Source organism: Pavona decussata, unplaced genomic scaffold (assembly GCF_977016875.1).
Source record: "Pavona decussata unplaced genomic scaffold, jaPavDecu1.1 SCAFFOLD_4, whole genome shotgun sequence".
Taxonomy (NCBI): Eukaryota; Metazoa; Cnidaria; class Anthozoa; order Scleractinia; family Agariciidae; genus Pavona; species Pavona decussata.
In genome coordinates this window covers 17,631-36,391 of record NW_028145428.1, presented here as the reverse complement: position 1 = coordinate 36,391, position 18,761 = coordinate 17,631, and the positions used below count along the sequence as shown (strand labels likewise).

The 18,761-nt window shown below is 36.1% G+C and overlaps 1 protein-coding gene across 1 annotated transcript; it reads left to right on the top strand.

Moving 5' to 3' along the window:
• Positions 1–3,266: 3,266 nt before the first annotated feature.
• LOC146489596 (DBH-like monooxygenase protein 2) lies at positions 3,267–11,230 on the top strand. The gene is made up of 3 exons (XM_085103358.1): positions 3,267–3,657; positions 9,091–9,240; positions 10,641–11,230. Exons 1-3 carry the CDS (start codon positions 3,268–3,270, stop codon positions 10,878–10,880), a joined length of 780 nt encoding a protein of 259 aa, XP_084959484.1. The 5' UTR covers position 3,267; the 3' UTR covers positions 10,881–11,230.
• Positions 11,231–18,761: the final 7,531 nt, after the last annotated feature.

Here is an 18,761-nt window from a genome sequence, read left to right as displayed (position 1 = left end):
CCTAAAACGAAACTTTTAAAAAATGCTTTCAGCCGTTTTCCTGGTCTACTGTAGACGAGGAAACCGGCAGAAGTTTTCGAAAACACTTGTGATCTTCATCTGTTGTTGTGAATCCGTTTTTTAGTTTGGTGACCAAAATAGCCGTTGTTTTACTTTGTGCTGCATAGTAAGCCTGACAAAAAAGAAACTTCCGTTTTCAAAAATTACCATACGGCAAAAACGAGATGGACACAATAGTGTACGGAAAACTTGATGCTCAACGTTTCGACACGCAACTCCGTTTTCAAGTATTTCTGTACTAGTGAGGATAGAGCCTTGGGCAAAGACAAGATTTATCCCTAGGTATTGCTAGATGGAGTCGTGCTGGAAGACATGAACTAATGAACACTCTCGGCCATGGCGCTCGAACTTCGCTTTGCTTAACCCTCGAGCCAAATATTTTCCCTTACGGCCCGACCTAACTCAGCCAACAAACATATAATCTGGCACAGCGCATCCCGTCGTAGCGAAACGCTTTTAAGTTTGAGGAAAGACTGTTGAGTGAGGACCCAAACATAACTGCCTACGGCTAGGAACCAGGGTGTTGTTCCCAGAGTTGACCTTTTGTTTCTCGTGGCAATATTTCTGGCCACTTGTCTCGCAATTTCTTTGTCCGTTGCGACACATGTTGTACAAAAAAGTTGCGTCGTGTAACATGCTCTGAAATTAAGATATGTTGCAGTCAGCGTTGGTATACAGTGTGTATTCGCACGAGGCCGCCGCGACGAGGGCAATTTGGGAAAACTTTGAAAATACAAGTGAAAAATATCCTTAATTCTACGAGAACTCATTGCGATTACGTGTTTATAACATAGAGGGCAAAATTTACTTAAAACCAACGAGGCACTTCGTAAAACAGTCAGCCCTGGGGTAAAAACACCCGTAAGCAAAACAAACAAACAATCTAATTGTTTCTTAGCGTACAAAACTGACGAGAAAAGTTGACTGTTGTATACATGTAATCAAGAGAAAGTACAAGTTTCAATAGGACATTTTCACTATGGCGTCATTTGACTACAACTACCAGAATCCTTCATTTTTTTTGTTTTCTCATGCTAATTAGAGCTATTGTTCTTTGCTCTCCACTGGGATTACAAAATTTGAATTTGAAAAGGAAAACGAAATGAATTCTGGTAGTTGTAGTCAAATGACTCATCATGAAAATAGCCTATTCATGAACAAACTTAATCTCGTACCCAGATCTTCTCACTGTCCGGGAGAGAACATCTGGTAAAATCACGTGTCAGGAATATGACACATAGCATAACTGCGCATGCTCAACATTTGTGGCAAAAAAAAAAAAAAAAGCAAAAAACGCTCACAAATTGCCCAAGATGGATTTTCAAAATCAATTTTATCGCCATAAATGTAGGTAATATTTCACCTACCGTATTCAGAAAAAAATCAACGACTTAAAGTTTCTGGGAAATAAGAAAGCCACCGCTGAAGTTTTGCCAAGGGTGCCCAAAGTGCGCGCGCAGTATTACGCATACATATATCTTATTCGATGGTTTTACATATAATACGCGCGGATATTTTGCGAGTTGCGTAGTATTTTTCCGAGCCCCGAAGGGGCGAGGAAAAATACGAGCAATGAGCAAAATGTCCGCGAGTATTATATGTAAAACCATCGAATAAGAGATTTATTATTCCACTACAAAAAGATTTTGTTATTTTGGCTTCTCTGTTTTGGTAACAGTTTTCAAATGCACCCGGCATCAACTGTCCATTGGTATATGGCGCGTACGAATGATGTAAACAACACAGAAAGCCAGTTAAATGTCTTTAATTTGATTAGATAAAATGAAAAGATAAATGACAAGTGAAACTTGTTTTCGAGTCTGCATCGTTTCAAAAACTATTCTTCGTCCAGTCCGGACATTGTTGCTCCTTTTTTCTGCCTTTTCCGTCCGTATTCGCTCTGTTGTAAACCGGTCAAACCGGGACACTACAGTGTATTACGGTCTCATATTTTGCGCGTTCTCTTGACCTTATTTGGTGAAATGACAATAGTGGAATAATAAAAGTTAGTTATACGCGTGACCAGATTGATTGACGAGCAAGCCCTGAATGACTGCTCTCTTAATAAACTTATCTATCTATCTCTACCCTTTTTCTACACCCCTATCCGTTTATAATAATCGATTTTCAATGATAATAATAATAATAATAATGCTTTATTAAACACAGAATTCAAAAAGTTAACATTTATTTACGCAGAAGCTGTGCAGATATTCTACAATAAACTGGATAACATCAGAAACTACTACGTTATAATATTAGAAACTACTACGTTATACATGCAGCTGTGCCAGAAAGCGTCCAGCCGTGTTTTGAACTTTCCATACATTTCCCTGTATTTGTTTCCCTCGAACTATTTTTAGTAGCAGTTCACGGCTGGTTCGCTTTACAGACAAATGTATGAAAAGTTCAAAACACGACTGGACGCTTTCTGACACAGCTACATCCCTCCAATTTTTTTTCCTAAAATCCTTTTCCTAGTGCTAAAAGTTTCCAATTCATGAATTTTTCAGAAGCGATGTTTTATGAAAGTAATTTGACATCTGATTTCCATACAAACACTTTTATTTCAAGCCTGTTTGCCTACTCGTCAAAATGGCGTCGAAAACCGTGATAAGGCCTTTTATCCTGGTTCCACTCTTCTGCAATCTCAGTAGTCTATCAAGGCATGTCTTATCTGACGGTTGACGATATAATATCACAATATTCATAGAGTGGTTGCACAATAGTGTCGTGTAGGTGTTTACAAGTATCTACGCTGAGATATTTCCTAATTCTGCCAAGGAGGCCTAACCTTAATTCAGGGCCATACCTAGGATTTTTTGTCTGCGGGGTCAAACTCCGTACACTCTTACGGGGGTCTCCCAGGGTTTCTAGTTGACGTTTTTGCAGTTCACCCCTACACAGAAAGTTGCCTAAAAGACCTTTAAGGAAAAAAAACACACTGATGCTTTTTGTCTTAAATTGTCATGACTTTTTATGGCATGTTTAGCTTGAACCAAACATTGCCTCTCATCTCATGGTAAATTTAAAACAGTCGATTCTGACATGTACGACAAACAGAAATTACGAAATAAAAGTTGGGTACATAACAATTATTATATATCAAGTACATTCCTAATGGGGTGTGGCCTCCGCTGGCCTTATATGCGCGCGGGGTCTGGGAATGAGAGCATAAGGGATCGTGCCTAACTCATGCTTGGGATCATGCCTAAGGTTGTTGAGCAGGGAGGTCGTGGAGCACAATTTTCAGTACGTGACTTGAGTTTGCCGCACCTTCATATCGCTAAAGAGAAAGCGATGTCTTTTTCAATCCTCGTAATTCTTTGCCTTTTCGTGTCTCTGTGCCATGGCATTGAATATCCCAACTCGTTGTCTTTACGTGGTGAAAAGTATAAAGCCCACTGGAAGTTCGACAATGAAACAGAGATGTTTTACTTCAAGGTTGAAGTTATGAACGTCAGTGGCTGGGTCGCATTTGGAGTATCGCGGCTGTTGTACCCGTCTGATCCAGAACAGGAGTGGAATTTTAACTCAATGCAGTACTACGATGTTATTGTCGGGGGAGTTTATGACAATAGGTCATCTTACTATAAGGTTTGTTTACAACGATTTCAACTAGTACTCTTAGGATGGCATGCGCATGGTAAAAGTTGCGGTCCCTGGTGGCTGTTGATATACTTGAAGCTGCTTGTCCATGAGGAAATTCCCCGGTTTTATTATAGCAAAGTTTTCGTGGGGGTCTTTTATGTTAGACGCTTGGAAGCCGATTGCTTTAATTACGCTCGGTTCAAACGTCGCACTTCGTGTTTAATACCGAGGTATTTGGGCGCAGGTTTTTGAGGAGAAAGAATATTCTGAACATTACTTTACTTTACCAGTGATGGTTTACAAAACAACAAAGGAAAAGTTAAGTGTATTGAGGAAACCCTAAAACAGGCCCTTATTCCTTAAATATAAATTATGTATACACATAAATATACATACTGTTGGTAAAAAAAAGATTAACCAAGACTAAAATTTTAAATCAGATGCTGATAAAACCAATAGCTCATGGCTTTGACGGTAATCTGCAGCAACATCCTTCTTGTGTAAATAAGATTTCAGACCATTTCAGACCTTTCCTAAATTCATTACATTGAGTGACCTCAAGATAGCCACAGGCCTTATCATGGTTTTCGACGTCATTTTGACGAGTAGGCAAACAGGCTTGAAATCACAGTGTTTGTCTGGAAATCCGATATCAAATAATTTTCATTAAACATCGCTTCTGAAAAATTCATGAATTGAAAATTTTGGCATTGGGAAAAGGATTTTAAGAAAAAAATTGGAGGGATGTAGCTGTGCCAGAAAGCGTCCAGTCGTGTTTTAAACTTTCCTTACATTTCCCTGTATTTTTTTCCCGCGAACTATTTTTAGTAGCAGTTCACAGCTGGTTCGCTTTACAGACAAATGTATGGAAAGTTCAAAACATGGCTGGACGCTTTCTGGCACAGCTACATCCCTCCATTTTTTTTCCCTAAAATCCTTTTCCTAGAGCCAAAAGTTTCCAATTCATGAATTTTTCAGGAGCAATGTTTTATGAAAATTATTTGACATCGGATTTCCATACAAACATTGTAATTTCAAGCCTGTTGCCTACTCGTCAAAATGGCGTCGAAAACCGTGATAAGGCCTATTGTTTTTGTGAGAAATTTCAAACGAAACTGAAATCAAGACTTGTGGAAATTATTTCCATAAGTCTTGATTTCAGTTTCTTTTGGAAAGTAAATTTAGAGAAATTCTGGAATTTTCAAGTGGTCTAATAATTATCTAATGATGCAATTCTCAAGGTTGAAATGTTCAATATAGAAGTTATCATTAGTATCTTTGTTCTCGTGAATTTTCGTTCAAAATTTTTAGCAAGCTGATGTGTAATCTCAAGGAAAAATTAAATGAAAATTAGAGAAGGAAAGAAATTTCAATTGAAATTAACTGCATGTAAAATGAAACAAAGTATCACAGAATTTTGAAAGAGGAGAGTTCATTTGTTATTCAGCTTATGCCTTAATGTGGCAGTTTTTAATGTTTATAACAAACAGATTTCATGCCCGATAATGTGCCTATGCAGGGCTTCTGATATTATGCGATGTTGCGATTTCGCATAATTGACCTAAAATCGCAACAAATCGCATAATTCTTGAAAAATCGCAGAATTTGTACAAATCGCACAATTTAAGAAAAAAAAAGAGCAAAAATCTCGCTTAATGTTAAGTTCTCCGATAATTTAAACATTATCTCAAGGAGTTTTTTCCTTTCAAAAGGTGTCAAAAATCACATTGAAGCATTCGTTCATTGGACAAAGCGAACAAACAGGCGTTCTATGCCTTTTTTTACATGTTGGGGACCTGATGCTGGTTTTCAATAGTAAGCGAGTGATAATTGGCACGGAATAAACAATCCTTTTATGTAAATACACCAATCACAATCATTGATATGTTTTGAAGATGTCATTTTGATCCCTTCAAACTTGGAGTGAAAACTGCTCGATAGTCGCTTGCCTTGGTTGCTTGCAATATGTAGTTATTTTGTTTTAATTGAAACAAACATCCTCATTATGGATAAGTTTGTTGTTAAAACGCCGAGCGCTTCTTCTCAGGAGAAAAAAAATTGCGCAGGAGAAAAAAAATTGTGACCTTGAAGCTGAGTCATACAAGCGAAACGCGGACAAAAACTGCGGGTGGGAAGCAACAAACGCTGACTTGACCAAATTAGCAATATTTGATTTTCAATAATTTGAAATGCGGCAACAAATGATTTATTTCAGCTGTTTCTTCATTTCTCTGTGCTCTAATTGCTTCTTGAACAGCAAAAAATGGATTGCGCTCCTCTTAGACGTAATAAAACAAGGTTAAATAAGCTAAAATGAAATCACATAATTTGCCGCATAATAGACCTTTCTTGCCGCATAATGAGACTTAAAAGTGCCGCAAAATTTCTAAATGTTTTTCGCACCCTATCAGAAGCCCTGCCTATGACATATTGTTCCAAAGTCCAGTCAAAAGATACAAAGTGCTTTGGAATACTTCCCAAGGCTTCTTTTTTTTCTTTTAGTAAGTGATGTGGTGTTTTTATAATTTCATATACTCTAGGTTTAGGTTTCTGGTGTGAGAAATTGATCAAGGAAAACAATTAATAAAATATCGTCCAAACTTTACCAAAGCTAAAATGATAATTTGCTAGTCATTCCCAGAAACTTAGTTTGAAAATTTGCTACAGGCAGAACAACTTTTTGTAGCGCAGTCTGAAAAATAAGAATAAAAATAAATGGTAAGAACATTATAATAGTAGTCACAACATTTCATCAAAACAACATACATTTTGTTCAAATATTCGCCAAATTTTGCCAAAAAGTGCTGAAAGCAACAAAACTTGTTGAATTTCACTCTCATTACTTTGCACAGTACTGTACATCATAGTTGCACAGAGAGTTTAGAACTGAAATTCATCCACAATTCCTCGATATGCTCTGATGAACAGCTGACACTTGAAACATCAGCACTCAAATCTCGAAAATAAGGTGGCTAAATTACCATATATCAACTCTATTTATAAAACCAAACATTCAGTTTCACCAGATCTGTTACAGAGTATAACAGGCCTTCAAGGATGGTGCATCCTAATACAGAGGTAGTTTTGCACAGTTTATGACACTATGAGGGTAAAGCAGATTTAAGCAAGGGATATCGATTTCCAGAAAGACAATAAGGGGTAACCATGCATCTTTCAGAATTATTATGCACCAATAATTCTTATTAAAAATAGTTTACACTACAACTGCCCCCACTAGTACTGTCAAGACTAATGATATTATCTGTTGTGAATCACCAGTATGTAGAATACGTGAAAGGATTCCATTTTTGGAAAATGATTTGGTGGCATTCTGCGCATGATTGGTCATTTATGCTGTCGTGCACCTATCATCAACTATCCTCTGATGGGGATCCTGGGGCATTTGTGCAATTATTTGCCCAGTAGGCTGGGGTGGGGGGGGGGCAGGTTAGTGAGGGAGGTTTGTTTTCTCACGCCTTACCCTATGGGGAAAATAGCTAGCCAAGGGCCTTGTAAAACAAGAAGCCATGTTGAAGTGCGTTGTTGTAAATGAAGAGCAAACAGACCACTGTACATGAAGTTCTCTGAGCTCATCTTGTGCTGCATGCTCTGAAGAGCTCAACAATGGTGGATTCTATCAGCTCAGGTATTGTCATGCAAATCCATGTTAATGGTCCAATATGATGTATGTGAGGCTGCAGTTGCACCACATTTCTTGCAATGTGTTAAACAACAACAACATATGGCCTGGCAGTATTAAGTTCATATTTTTTTTCTTTGATGAGTAGGGGCAATTTCTCAAGTTTGATTGTTCTATATCCCAGGTAGTTGAAGAGGGGGGAAATTAGCACATTTGAGAACAAGTCCCTTCCCTTTCGTGGGGGTCGTCCTTCAGAGGATGGTGTATGATCGGTGCAATGAACACTCTTTGAAATCAGACCAAGGAGTAAATAATGCATGCAAAGGAGTTGAAATTGGAGGCTTGTGAAAAATCCACAGAAATATGGTTACCAACATAGAAGAATCTCTCAACAATACAATACAATATAATACAATACAATATTTATTTTGCCATTTACAACATTTACATAAGTACGATGGGAATGGAAAAAAAATAAAGAAAACTGATGTAAGAAAATAAATGGCGAGAAAACCTGAAAGAAACCACGAGGCTTATGACAAGTCAGGCTTCCTCACTTAAAATAACTAATCATATATTAGAATTACAATATGGACTTATGGTAATTAACTTTGACCGCGCACACGTACAGTACCCACACACACATTAAATAAGTTAGTTAAAAATTACAGCCTTACAGAAGCTAATACCTAGAGAGAAGAAATTCTTTAAGCTTTCTTTTAAAAGAAGCGGAGGAGGGAGAACTAGTTATGCCAGAATTTAGCGAATTATAAAAGTTTGGACCTTGAAAGTAGATTGAAAACTTCCTGGTGTTCGTTCTGCACAGTGGCAAGCGGAAGGACTGAGCATTCCTAGTATTATAATAATTAGTCAAATCCATAATTATTATGGATTTGACTATTCAGTAAAGAAAAGTTATTGAATTTGGAAGGGAGTGTAGAGTTCTTGAATGAAAACATAAAAGTACCTAATTGAAATGAATGGATATCATGAAATTTAAGAGTTTAAGTTCCTTAAAAATAGGGCCAGTATGGGCAATGTATGTAGAATTGCTTACTATTCTTAATGCGCGTTTCTGTAAGGTTATAATTCTTTGAAGGTTTGACTTATAGGTACCAGCCCAAGCTAAATTGCAATAATATAAATATGGAAGGATCATAGAATTGTATAAAGTACGAAGGGAGTGAGTAGAGAGAAAAAACCTAGCACAGTTCATATATTAATTTTATTTAAATAACTGGAATTTTCTCACAAAGCATTTCTTCATCAGAAAGAGAAAATATTAACTGAGAATGGAAGGCTACACAAACCCTTTTTTCAGTGTTGTCACCAGGCACTAGATTTGGCCAAATGAAATTTATTTCTAACTAGAATTTTCCAGGTTTTAAAGTAAACATCTGAACCCCAGTGAGTGGTTAATCTAGTATAAGTAAGCAACCTCGCTGAAAGATGAATGTTTACAATGTGTGCATGTTTCATTATTTTCCAGTTTCATTCAGTGACCAAATATTTGCCTGATAAAACAAATTCTTATTGTTTGATTTTAATTTTTTTTAGCAACTAGAAAGTTAACTGGTTACTTACCTTGCTTAAAGTTGTTAATAATTCCATTGTCTTTGTTGTCAAGTTATTTGAATTTGACTTCTTAAAAAAAATTTCAGTATTTGATGGGATTAGCTTTTGTTTCTCATTTGTTCACTCAGCAACTTGAAAAACTGCTTAAAAAAGAACAGCACAAGTTAATACATAGAGTGTTCATGACTTATGGTTGTGGATTTATCATCTGTGTCTTCATTTAGGATTGCTTGACTGATGGGTACAAACCACCATCACCTGATGCAAAGCAGGATTGGAAAGTTACTAATTTGACTGAAGCCAATGGTATGGTTATAATGGAATTCAATCGGAAACAGAATACTACTGACACAGAAGGTGACAATGTAATTGGGGTAAGTGCTCATATCTGCTTACAAAGAAAACAGAAAATTGTGATTCCGTTTATATCGGTATACATCAAATCAAGGTCAAGTCATATACATGTACCAAGATTATCTTTGTTTTTACAATAACTGTCCAAATTCCCGCGCGCTGATTGGCTCGTAGCTATTGTCTATAAGAGTACAGACAATAAAAATGACGTCAGATGTAATGCGCGCGCTTTCTCAACAAAAAAAATAGCCAATTCCGCTCGTACTTTTTCCATGTTATTGTAAAAAACAAATCGACAGCAGTTTTCTATGGTCTATACTCTTATAGATCATAAAATGACGCCATAAAATGTCCAAAACTGTTCCACTTGAGTTTTGAACATTTTTTGACGTCATTTTATGGTCTATAAGAGTATAGACCATAAAAAGCTGCCGTCAATTTGTTAATCAGATTATTTCCCGAAAAAAAAAAAAAACGTCAAGTACAACTCCTTGGAAACATGAATCAGATAATTATTGCTGGCAACAAAACTGCACAGCTCACAATACATTATTGGGTTTTGGTCACTGTAACAATGATAAATAAACCCATGACAGATAATTTAAGTTGTGTTAAGGTGGCTGAAGAGCTTTTTGTAGGCACCCTGTGGCAAAGGTTGTTGATGTGTGTCAGCTTGAGGACTGGGATAAACATTGAAACATAGCACTGCTGACAGTATTTTTTTGTTTTCTTCCCTAAAATCACTCAGTAACTGTGGTCTCACGCATCACGAATTAACATTAGTCACTCAGCAAGAACAGCATAGTTACAACACAAGAAATAAAGCAAACCTCAAAATTCCATCCATTAAAAGAAACTGGGGTAAACAAAGAACTGGCTATCATGCTGTAAGTGATTTTAACTCGCTGGACAAAACTATACGAGCCTCTGATAATGTAAATATTCTGAAGCGTCAGATTTTTAATTCATTGATTTAAGTTTTAAGTTTTGTATTACACATAAGATACATTAGTTTTTAGTAGCATCTTTTAGCATTTTTATTCATTGTAAATTTTTAATTTTTAATTTTCGAGGTCCTTTTTGTAAACCACTTTTTAGTGAAAAAGTTTCCTCATTAAAGATTGTCATTATTATTATTATTATGTAAGGTCTACATTTAAGAGGAAGTTGTGTTGCAAGAAGCCCATCAAACTTAATATCGGATGTTTTTCATCTTCACCATACATGTAGTAACTTTATTGATACCAGTGCATGCGCAAACCATGTGTTTTGAATATTAACCATGTGGAGCTGAGTAGCATTAATTTTAAATTATTAATTAAAAACTAATATTGGATGTTCATTTGTACATACCTTGACTTGTTATGCAGGATAACATGGTTTGCGTTTGTTGTAATAGCATTGCTTTTCTCTTCCCTAGCCTGGACGTAGAAGAATTGTGTGGGCTTACCATAACACTTCTGACGACATTGAGAGTAATTGGCAAAAGCATACTGAAAGTGGATTCCTAGAGATGGCTTTGTTGGAGGAGCCAAAGCTTCGACCTGAGGTGGAGTTTTATAACACTCGCCAGTCACCTACTACTGGTGCTGCCATGATCACTGCATCCATCATTGGTAACCTCCTGTTAATTATTATTATAGTGATTTTCTTTTACTAGTTTAGTTTATGTAAACATAGAATTAAACTGGTTTGTCAACAAAGAGTTTGTCAACTTACTGACTAAACAATTCAGTATCAATGGTGATAAGAATGTTTTCCTCAAAATTTCTTCAGTTCACTTCATGCTACAAATATTTTATGAATATTCTATTCTTATAGCTAAGATCATGGTGCAGCCATCTTTCTTGATTTAAAGGAAGGAAAAACCAGGACTAACCGACTTTGTCTCCAGTTTTTTCATTGATCTTCCGGAAACATGGAGCTTGGGTTCTCAACCTGACTGAAAGTGGTTTCAAGCAAACAGCTGGGATCTATCAATACTTCAATAAAACATCATCTTACTTTTCATTCGGTTGTCCTGTGTGTTTGATTTCTACATCTTTTTGTGTATATATCCCTGTTTCCCTCTGATTCCTAATGTTTGAAAAGCTCACCCTAACCCCTCCATTTTGGTTATTTTTTCAGTCCTAGTTCTATCCTCAGTTTAGAAGTTAAGTAGTTGGTTTCCTTCAGGTGCTGATAATGTTTTAGATATGTGCTAAGGCCAAAACCAGGCCCTAGTTGTTCCACTAGTGGATAGCATCATCCTGTGGGTAGGCCTGTCCATCAGATAAAACTGCTATCCAGCCAATAGTTATCCAGTAGACAAAAAGTTTGTTGCACAAAGTCTGGGTAGTGCCATAAATTATCAAACAGATAAGCCCGTCCATTGCCATGGTGAAAATCTGTTACTTTTCACATGAAAGGTGACATGAAAATGGCCAAAAATGTAGAGCCCAGAAATGGAGAAATTAAGCCAACTGTACCCCCAAAGGGCCCAAATTATTTTGGAGACTGCAGAAGATGTATAAAAAGAGCTATTTTGTCAAATGTCAACTTTTATACTTTTGTGCCAAGCTATGATTAAGCTTTGATTTATTTTTATAATTTGCTTATCTTTCTCCTTCTCAATGAATGGACCATTCATTTCAAAGTTAAGCCTTTTGAATGTCAAGAATTTGTCCTTAAGAAAAGAAGAACCGATCCACAAGTTTGAAATAACACTTCAACTACGTGGCTTTTCTTATTAAGTACTTGGAAATTGACTCCAGGACTGATTTTTGAAAAATACCATGTTTTGAATGGCTGAGAAAATATTAAAAATAACATTCATTAGACAAGTAATTTATGTCTAAATGCCACAAATAAAGTATTCCAACAGCTGTTTCCTCTGTGGTATGAATGTTGTTGGGAAGTAAAATTTTGGAAGTGGTGTTTGACTATACAAGCATTTAAAATTTAGTGACAAATTAAAGTGCTAAAAAAATCATGGTTCAACTTGTTGAATATCTTACTAGCCAGTAGCCAATTTTTCCTGTACCCCAGTTCATCTTCAAGCCACTTAAGTGGAGTTTGTAAGCCTTGCGGGTGTTGTGAGAGTGAATTTTGCTGTTCGTTATCAAATCAGAGGTAAAATCAATAATATTGTTGAGGCATAATTTGATAATAAAACCCATTTTTTGTATGCCTCCTCTCATCAGTGTTTCATTTGAGTGTTTCTGGGGCTTGAGGGTAAATGAATGTCTTGGTTTGTCAAGGATGGTCATTGCTACTTTACTCTGGAGTAACTTCATGATTGTTTTTATCTGCCTAAATACAGTCGGCATAATCAAAATGAGGGAGGATTAGTACATTATAGCTGACTCGACTGCATGTTTTTACATTTAACTTACTAGCAGTCATTGTCGATCCACTGTTTCTTGCATTTCTTAGGCGATTACAGCAGACAGTATAGAGCTGGGACTGAGTAAATAATCAAAATAGGTGCTACTGGGTGAACGTTCCAAACACTCAAGAATTTTAGGGGAACAGTATACATGTAGAAGAAGACTCAGAAATCAAAGACACAGGACAACACAATAAATTGTAGCTCCTGAGCTCCACATTTCCTATACCTTATGGTTTTTCAGTCACGTAGTATTAGTTGATAAAAAACAGAACTTTTATAATCTGTCAACTTTTTTTGTCAAGAAACAAAAGTTCAGAAACAGGTGAATAGAAGACATTAATCTTGGACTTTCAGCATGTGGTACAAGTCGGTTTTTTTGAGCCCTTTATTATTCTGAAGTCAGTAAGCTTTCAAGCTGGGCTGAAACCTTTTTCATTGCTGTTGTTGTTGGTAGAACTTCTAAAATTTTATGTTTTTATTTTGTATGAGGGTGGGTTGTTATTAATAATATAATAATAATAATAATAATAATAATGATAATAATAATAATGTAATAATTTATGTAGCTTTAATATGGTATAGTGATAAGCACATTGGAACCTTCACCCGAAGATCAGAGGGTTGTTGGTTTGAGCCTAGGTTGGTCTCAGTATTGCTGCATTATTCCTTAGACAAGAGACTTTGATCCGTATTGTCTCTCTTCACCCAGGTGTATACATAGGTACTGGCATGGACTAGCATCCCATCTGGGGGAATAGCAATAATTCTAGTTGCTTCATGCTTCAGAAAAGACTATAAGTATTAGGCAACAGACAACACAAATTATTCAGAACAATATTATTGACAATTTCAGCATAGTCTAAGAGAATGTGCGGGGGTCAAGAAGGTTATTATTTATTACAGGTAGGCTAAATTAATTATCTTTTTATGAAAGTTATAGCTTAGTTGAGTAATATCATGGGTGACAAATTACTCCTATATTTCACGTGGGAAATTACAAAATTGCTATGGCAACGTTTCCTATATCTCAGTGGCCGTACTACACTTGACTCCAATTGAGAGAATTTCAATACAAAATTTTAAACAACATTGTCTTTACAAAAGATAAATTATTTCGCTTCGGCCTCTCTGAATTTTGGAAAGAAGTCTTGTCCTGGCTCAAAGAAAATAACATTGTTTTAGAATCCTTCAATGAGATAGGTTTGTTTTTAGGGATTTTTGAAGAATCATAAGATTTCTTTCTAATCAATCATGTTATGCTTTTAGGTAAATATTATATTTTATGTAAGGAAATGCCTTGGAAGTTTACCCTTGTTGAGAGGCTTCATTGCCAGGATAAGACGTGTTTATAATATTGAACTCCATATTGCGAGGGAGAGGGATAAACTCGCTACTCATTTTAAAGAATGGGAAAAGTTAGTAGCTGCTTTAAACACCTAGTAGAAAATTAACCTTGTCATATCCTACATTTAGTTGGTCTCCTTTGCTTTTTATTTTATAATATTTTTTCGGTCTTTTTTTTTTCCTTCTTCATGTGTTATCCACTAATTGTTTATCATAGGTTTGAAAACAGTGTATTGTAAGTAGTTGTTTGTAAGTACTGTTTCGTGTTTTTTTAGTAACTTATTCCGAGTAGTGTTTTGCAAATTGTAACTTTTCTTTTGTTTCCTCTTGGGAAGTTGTTGATAAGCTGTAAACTGTAATTAGTAAATCAAGTTCTTTAAGTATTTTAACGTGTCTGTGGTATAAAAAAAATACACAAATTACAAAAAATATATATATATAAATCAGTGGCAAGATGGCGTCCGGGTTTAAAGACGTTTACGGATGAAAGAAGTTAAAGGGGAAGTATCATGGCGTTTTTGACCTCTTTTGTTAAAAATGGTGAAATAAGACCTTCACTTTGCTACAGATAAACCTAGAACAACCAGAAGAGAGAGATCAACTAAATTCTTGAAAGGAACAACTCGTACTATGTTCTAGCCTATTTTGGAGACAAAAATACGAAAACTTGAAAAACGTTAGCCTAACATTTTTCAAGTTTCAATCCATTCCGACCTACTCTGTCTCTGGTCAGAGGCACTAATCGACAGTTTTATTCGTTGGGGTGATAAATTATTTATAAGAAAACTAGACAATTATTTTTTTTGTTTCTGTTGTCAGACAAACATTTTTGGGTTTTGATATGGAATCAAATTTTCGTGATACTTCCCCTTTAAGGCATCAAAAGATGCTGCCGAAAACCTAAATGTGGGAAAGAGCACATTGGGTGATGGTTTTTGAGAACTGGTGTGATGAAAATGGCCTTGAGAAAAACCCTGAGATGGTTCATCCTGAGCAGTTGGATAAAGTACTTGACGAGCAGTTTTTTGCCTGCATGTGTAAACAAGACTGAACCGACCACGATTGTGAGTGTAATTTGTCACCCATGATATTAAAAGGTAATCAAATGGTATACTCGTGAAATTAGGGTGTAATTTCACTTACGTTTTGTCACGCGCATGAAATTATTTCTTAATTTAACTTGTCAGCATTTACATATACAATCATGTGTACTGTGGGGGTCAATTTCCCCTGCGCTTACACAAGTTGCTGTAAGCATATTAGAGTTTCATGGAGGGTGAGAGTGGGAGCTTACTTACACTCCTTTTTCTGTTGACTTGGGATTGAAAGACTGTATTTATCCCAGGACAAGTTTCTAATTAGCACTCAAATCTCTTTACTGTGGACAAATTGCCTTTAAAACCAAACATTTGTTCCCACTCTCTGTCAACACAGCACCAATGTTTCCTTAGAAACTAACCCCCTTATCCACTGCTATAGTTGTCTTATACATGTAAGTGCTAACATATTCAGTGTTATCACTTTAACTAATAGCAGATAAAAGCTGAAGGTTTTTATTTAACTGTTAGGAGGCAAATTCAGGGTTTGTATCAACTGATACATGTGGGTGGGTGGCAAGGGGTGAAGCCATGAACCAACAGTCAATAGTAACCAAGAGTACTTATTGTTTTAGCATAACATGGTGACAGATCTATTCAACAAATAAATTTGATAAAATTGGTTTCTAAGTTCGTGTTAGGTTGGTATGTGAGTTTGGCCATTAATTTTTTTCCTTCATGCACTCCAAGTGCCCAATATCAAAACTTAGACTAGTAGCCTTCCATGGCCAAGGAAATTGCAAGTTTGCCAGTAATAGTCAATCTCCGGGATTTGCTAACCTTTGTTAGTTTGCTAGGTCACAAACCAACTACAAGAGCGAGTAGTTTTGTTGTACTGCACAGCTGAGCAGACTGTTGATGAAAGTGGAATATTGCCAGAAGCACAGGCTCCTTTTCATTGCCAATTTCTTTTTATGCTTCACGCCACATTCCACATGTGCACTCCCAAGATACTCTTCACAAATCTGAGTTGTGTTAGAGGAGTTAATCAATAAAAGTGTAGTAATTACCGAGTGAACTATCACTCACAGGAATCCCAATAATTTGACTGTAATCAAGCAATATTTAAATGAAAATATTGGTACATTGGTTGTCATTCACAGGACACCAAACGTTTTACTTGACTGCAATCAAGTCACATTTAAAAGAAAATGTTATTAAATTGATTATCACTTACCCAAACAAACAATTTTGACCGTAATCAAGTACCAGTAAATTAGCTATTAATTTCACAGTAAACCTCGGCCTTTAATTTGACTGCAATTGAGTCATATTTAAGAGAAAATAAGTCTAGCAAATATGGCTATCACTCACACAAAACTCAAAACAAATAATTTGATTACAGTCACGTCATATTGAAATGTAACACTAGCAAACAAAGCAAATACTGTATATTTAAGAGAAAATACTCTGGTAGTTCTTTCCAGGGACAGCTTGTGTGAATGACTGGTTATCAGTGAGAAGGTTCTGTAACCAAAGACCTAAGTAAATTAGTGGATTTGTAGTAGACGGAGCTTCAGAGTGATGATGTAAAACAATAAGACAGTTTAAAACTTCGTGTGAAGTAATTAAATATGGTAGTTTTACAGTATGCAAAGCATTATAATTATATGGTTAGTATTAGAAATTGTTAATATATAGTAGCTACATGTCAATATAATTTTATCATTGATGAAATAAATATTGCGCATAATGGTCAAATCACAAGCTTTCGTGAAGTCTCTTGCTAGTTCTACTTTTAAGTTTTTAAGCAAGTTTCTTAATTAAGTTGTATGGTTTTTTTATCTACCAATTTAAGGTTACTGTGTCAATAAAACTACTGTTGCATTATGTAATGCAAAATGTATGCTACATTTTTTATCCTTTGTTTTGTATGGTTAATGCCTCTATTCATGTCCCAACAGGTGCTATGTGAATCTCTTTCATGTAATGGTACTGTACTTGCCATTGGCTTAGTTATTGGCTTAGGTCTAGTAAAAGTCAGAGTATCGCTTGCTCTATTGCTTACTGTAAGGTCTATCTTTAGCATCTCTAATTTTGCAATTCCCACCCTTTGGAAGTTTTCTTTGTAACCTTGATGCTTGTTATCTGTCTTTATCAAACACTTGCCAGCAGACTTGAGCTGATTGAAAAAATGCCAAAACACTCTTTCCTGACCAGAGGGTTTTAGCCTGTATTGCCATGGAGAGTTGGGCTATTAGATTGTTTAAGTTTTGGATCTACCTACAACTTGTCCGATCCAGGGCTGGTCTTTAATACAGTGAATAGGGCTGGGGAGGCTTTATGGGAGTCGTCACGACTGATCACTGAGCAGTGTTTCCCCATCACATTACATCATCATTGTTTGTCTGTTGAGATCTCTATAGCTAGCTGAGTTAACGGTCATAGGAGGTGGGACATTAACCTCTGTTTTGCAGTGTACAACTCTACTGCACATGGTGGTAAAGTCAACGTTTCTTCCCTATTTATAGGTTACTGCTAATTATTGTCCAATTTTACCCAAATTTAAAAAGAGAAATTCTTAATTTACATTTTGCAAGACATTTGGGAAGTCGGTTTAAATTTTAAGGTGATTCCGGTGGATTACATCAGTTTATTTTCTCCAATAATAGCACGATGATCCTCTGTTATTCTGCTGTCAAAGCCTGACAAAGTGGTTGTCTGCTACAGCTAGTTTGTGAATCAGATCAGTATACAGATTGTCAAATTACGACCCAAAGTGTCACGCAATCACCCCCATGCAGCATACCAACCACTGTCACCACAGGTGGCCGAAACATGGTATCTGAGTCAAAGTTATTTACAGATTCGAAGCATCCAAAATAAAATGTTTCCATGGTTACTTTATGGTTTCTTAAATCATCCTGTGCACTGTTAAGTCAAATTTCAAGGCATTTGCATGTACATGTGAAATTTGCTGATTTGATTGTTGTAAGTGGTTCAATAAAACCATATTCTTGGTTTTCATGTGACATCACCAAATTCTAGAATTCAAAACCAGGAGGCCTACAAAATTTTTACCTTCATTCAAGGAAAGATTGCCTAAAAATATGTCTTCACGATTTCTTAGCTCGATGTTGTACTTCCTTTTGAAAATAGGAGTTTCAATTTCCGAGTTTTCATCATGTGTGACATTAAGAGGACGGCCGTGACAGGGCTGTTCGGTATCTTAAAAATGCCTCTTCGAGTGATTTTCAGCATTCTAAACAATTTAAGTTTGAGGAGAAATATTTATCTTAACATTCGGAAATTCAAAAGGGAAAACAACCCTCTTTTCTGGCAAAAGTGAACTCCAGATGTTTTTTCCTATTTCCAGCTGCCATGTTGGTGTTCCTCAGAGGGACACCAACATGGCGTCTCCATACTAAGCTCTATAAATTTGTGTGAAACATTTTGTCAAATAACTCGAGTATGGAATACCGCACAGACCTGAGACTTGGACAGGTTTCTTACTTATCATCTATAACATGTCAATTTCTTGACTTCATTCATGGAATGGTTTCAATTTTTTTTTTTCAAGCACACGGCAATGGCGTAACAGTGAAAGCCGGCAATTATTGAGATTCCAGTTGGCTATTTGGGGTATTTGGTACATTATCCATTCCTAGCACTACGATATTGCATCATCTGACTGGTTGCAGCACATTCAACTTGCCATGAATAATTTTTAAGAGTGCACAGTTTTGCTAGTTGCACTACTTTGTTTATGTTGTTTAGGGTTTAATGGTTT

Bases quoted from the DNA above. Each gene is read 5' to 3' on its own strand.
- LOC146489596 (XM_085103358.1), top strand. From the start codon at position 3,268: ATGCCTAAGGTTGTTGAGCAGGGAGGTCGTGGAGCACAATTTTCAGTA. The intron at 3,658-9,090 runs GTTTGTTTACAA...GTCTTCATTTAG, and splicing joins ATAGGTCATCTTACTATAAG to GATTGCTTGACTGATGGGTA. The intron at 9,241-10,640 runs GTAAGTGCTCAT...TCTCTTCCCTAG, and splicing joins AAGGTGACAATGTAATTGGG to CCTGGACGTAGAAGAATTGT.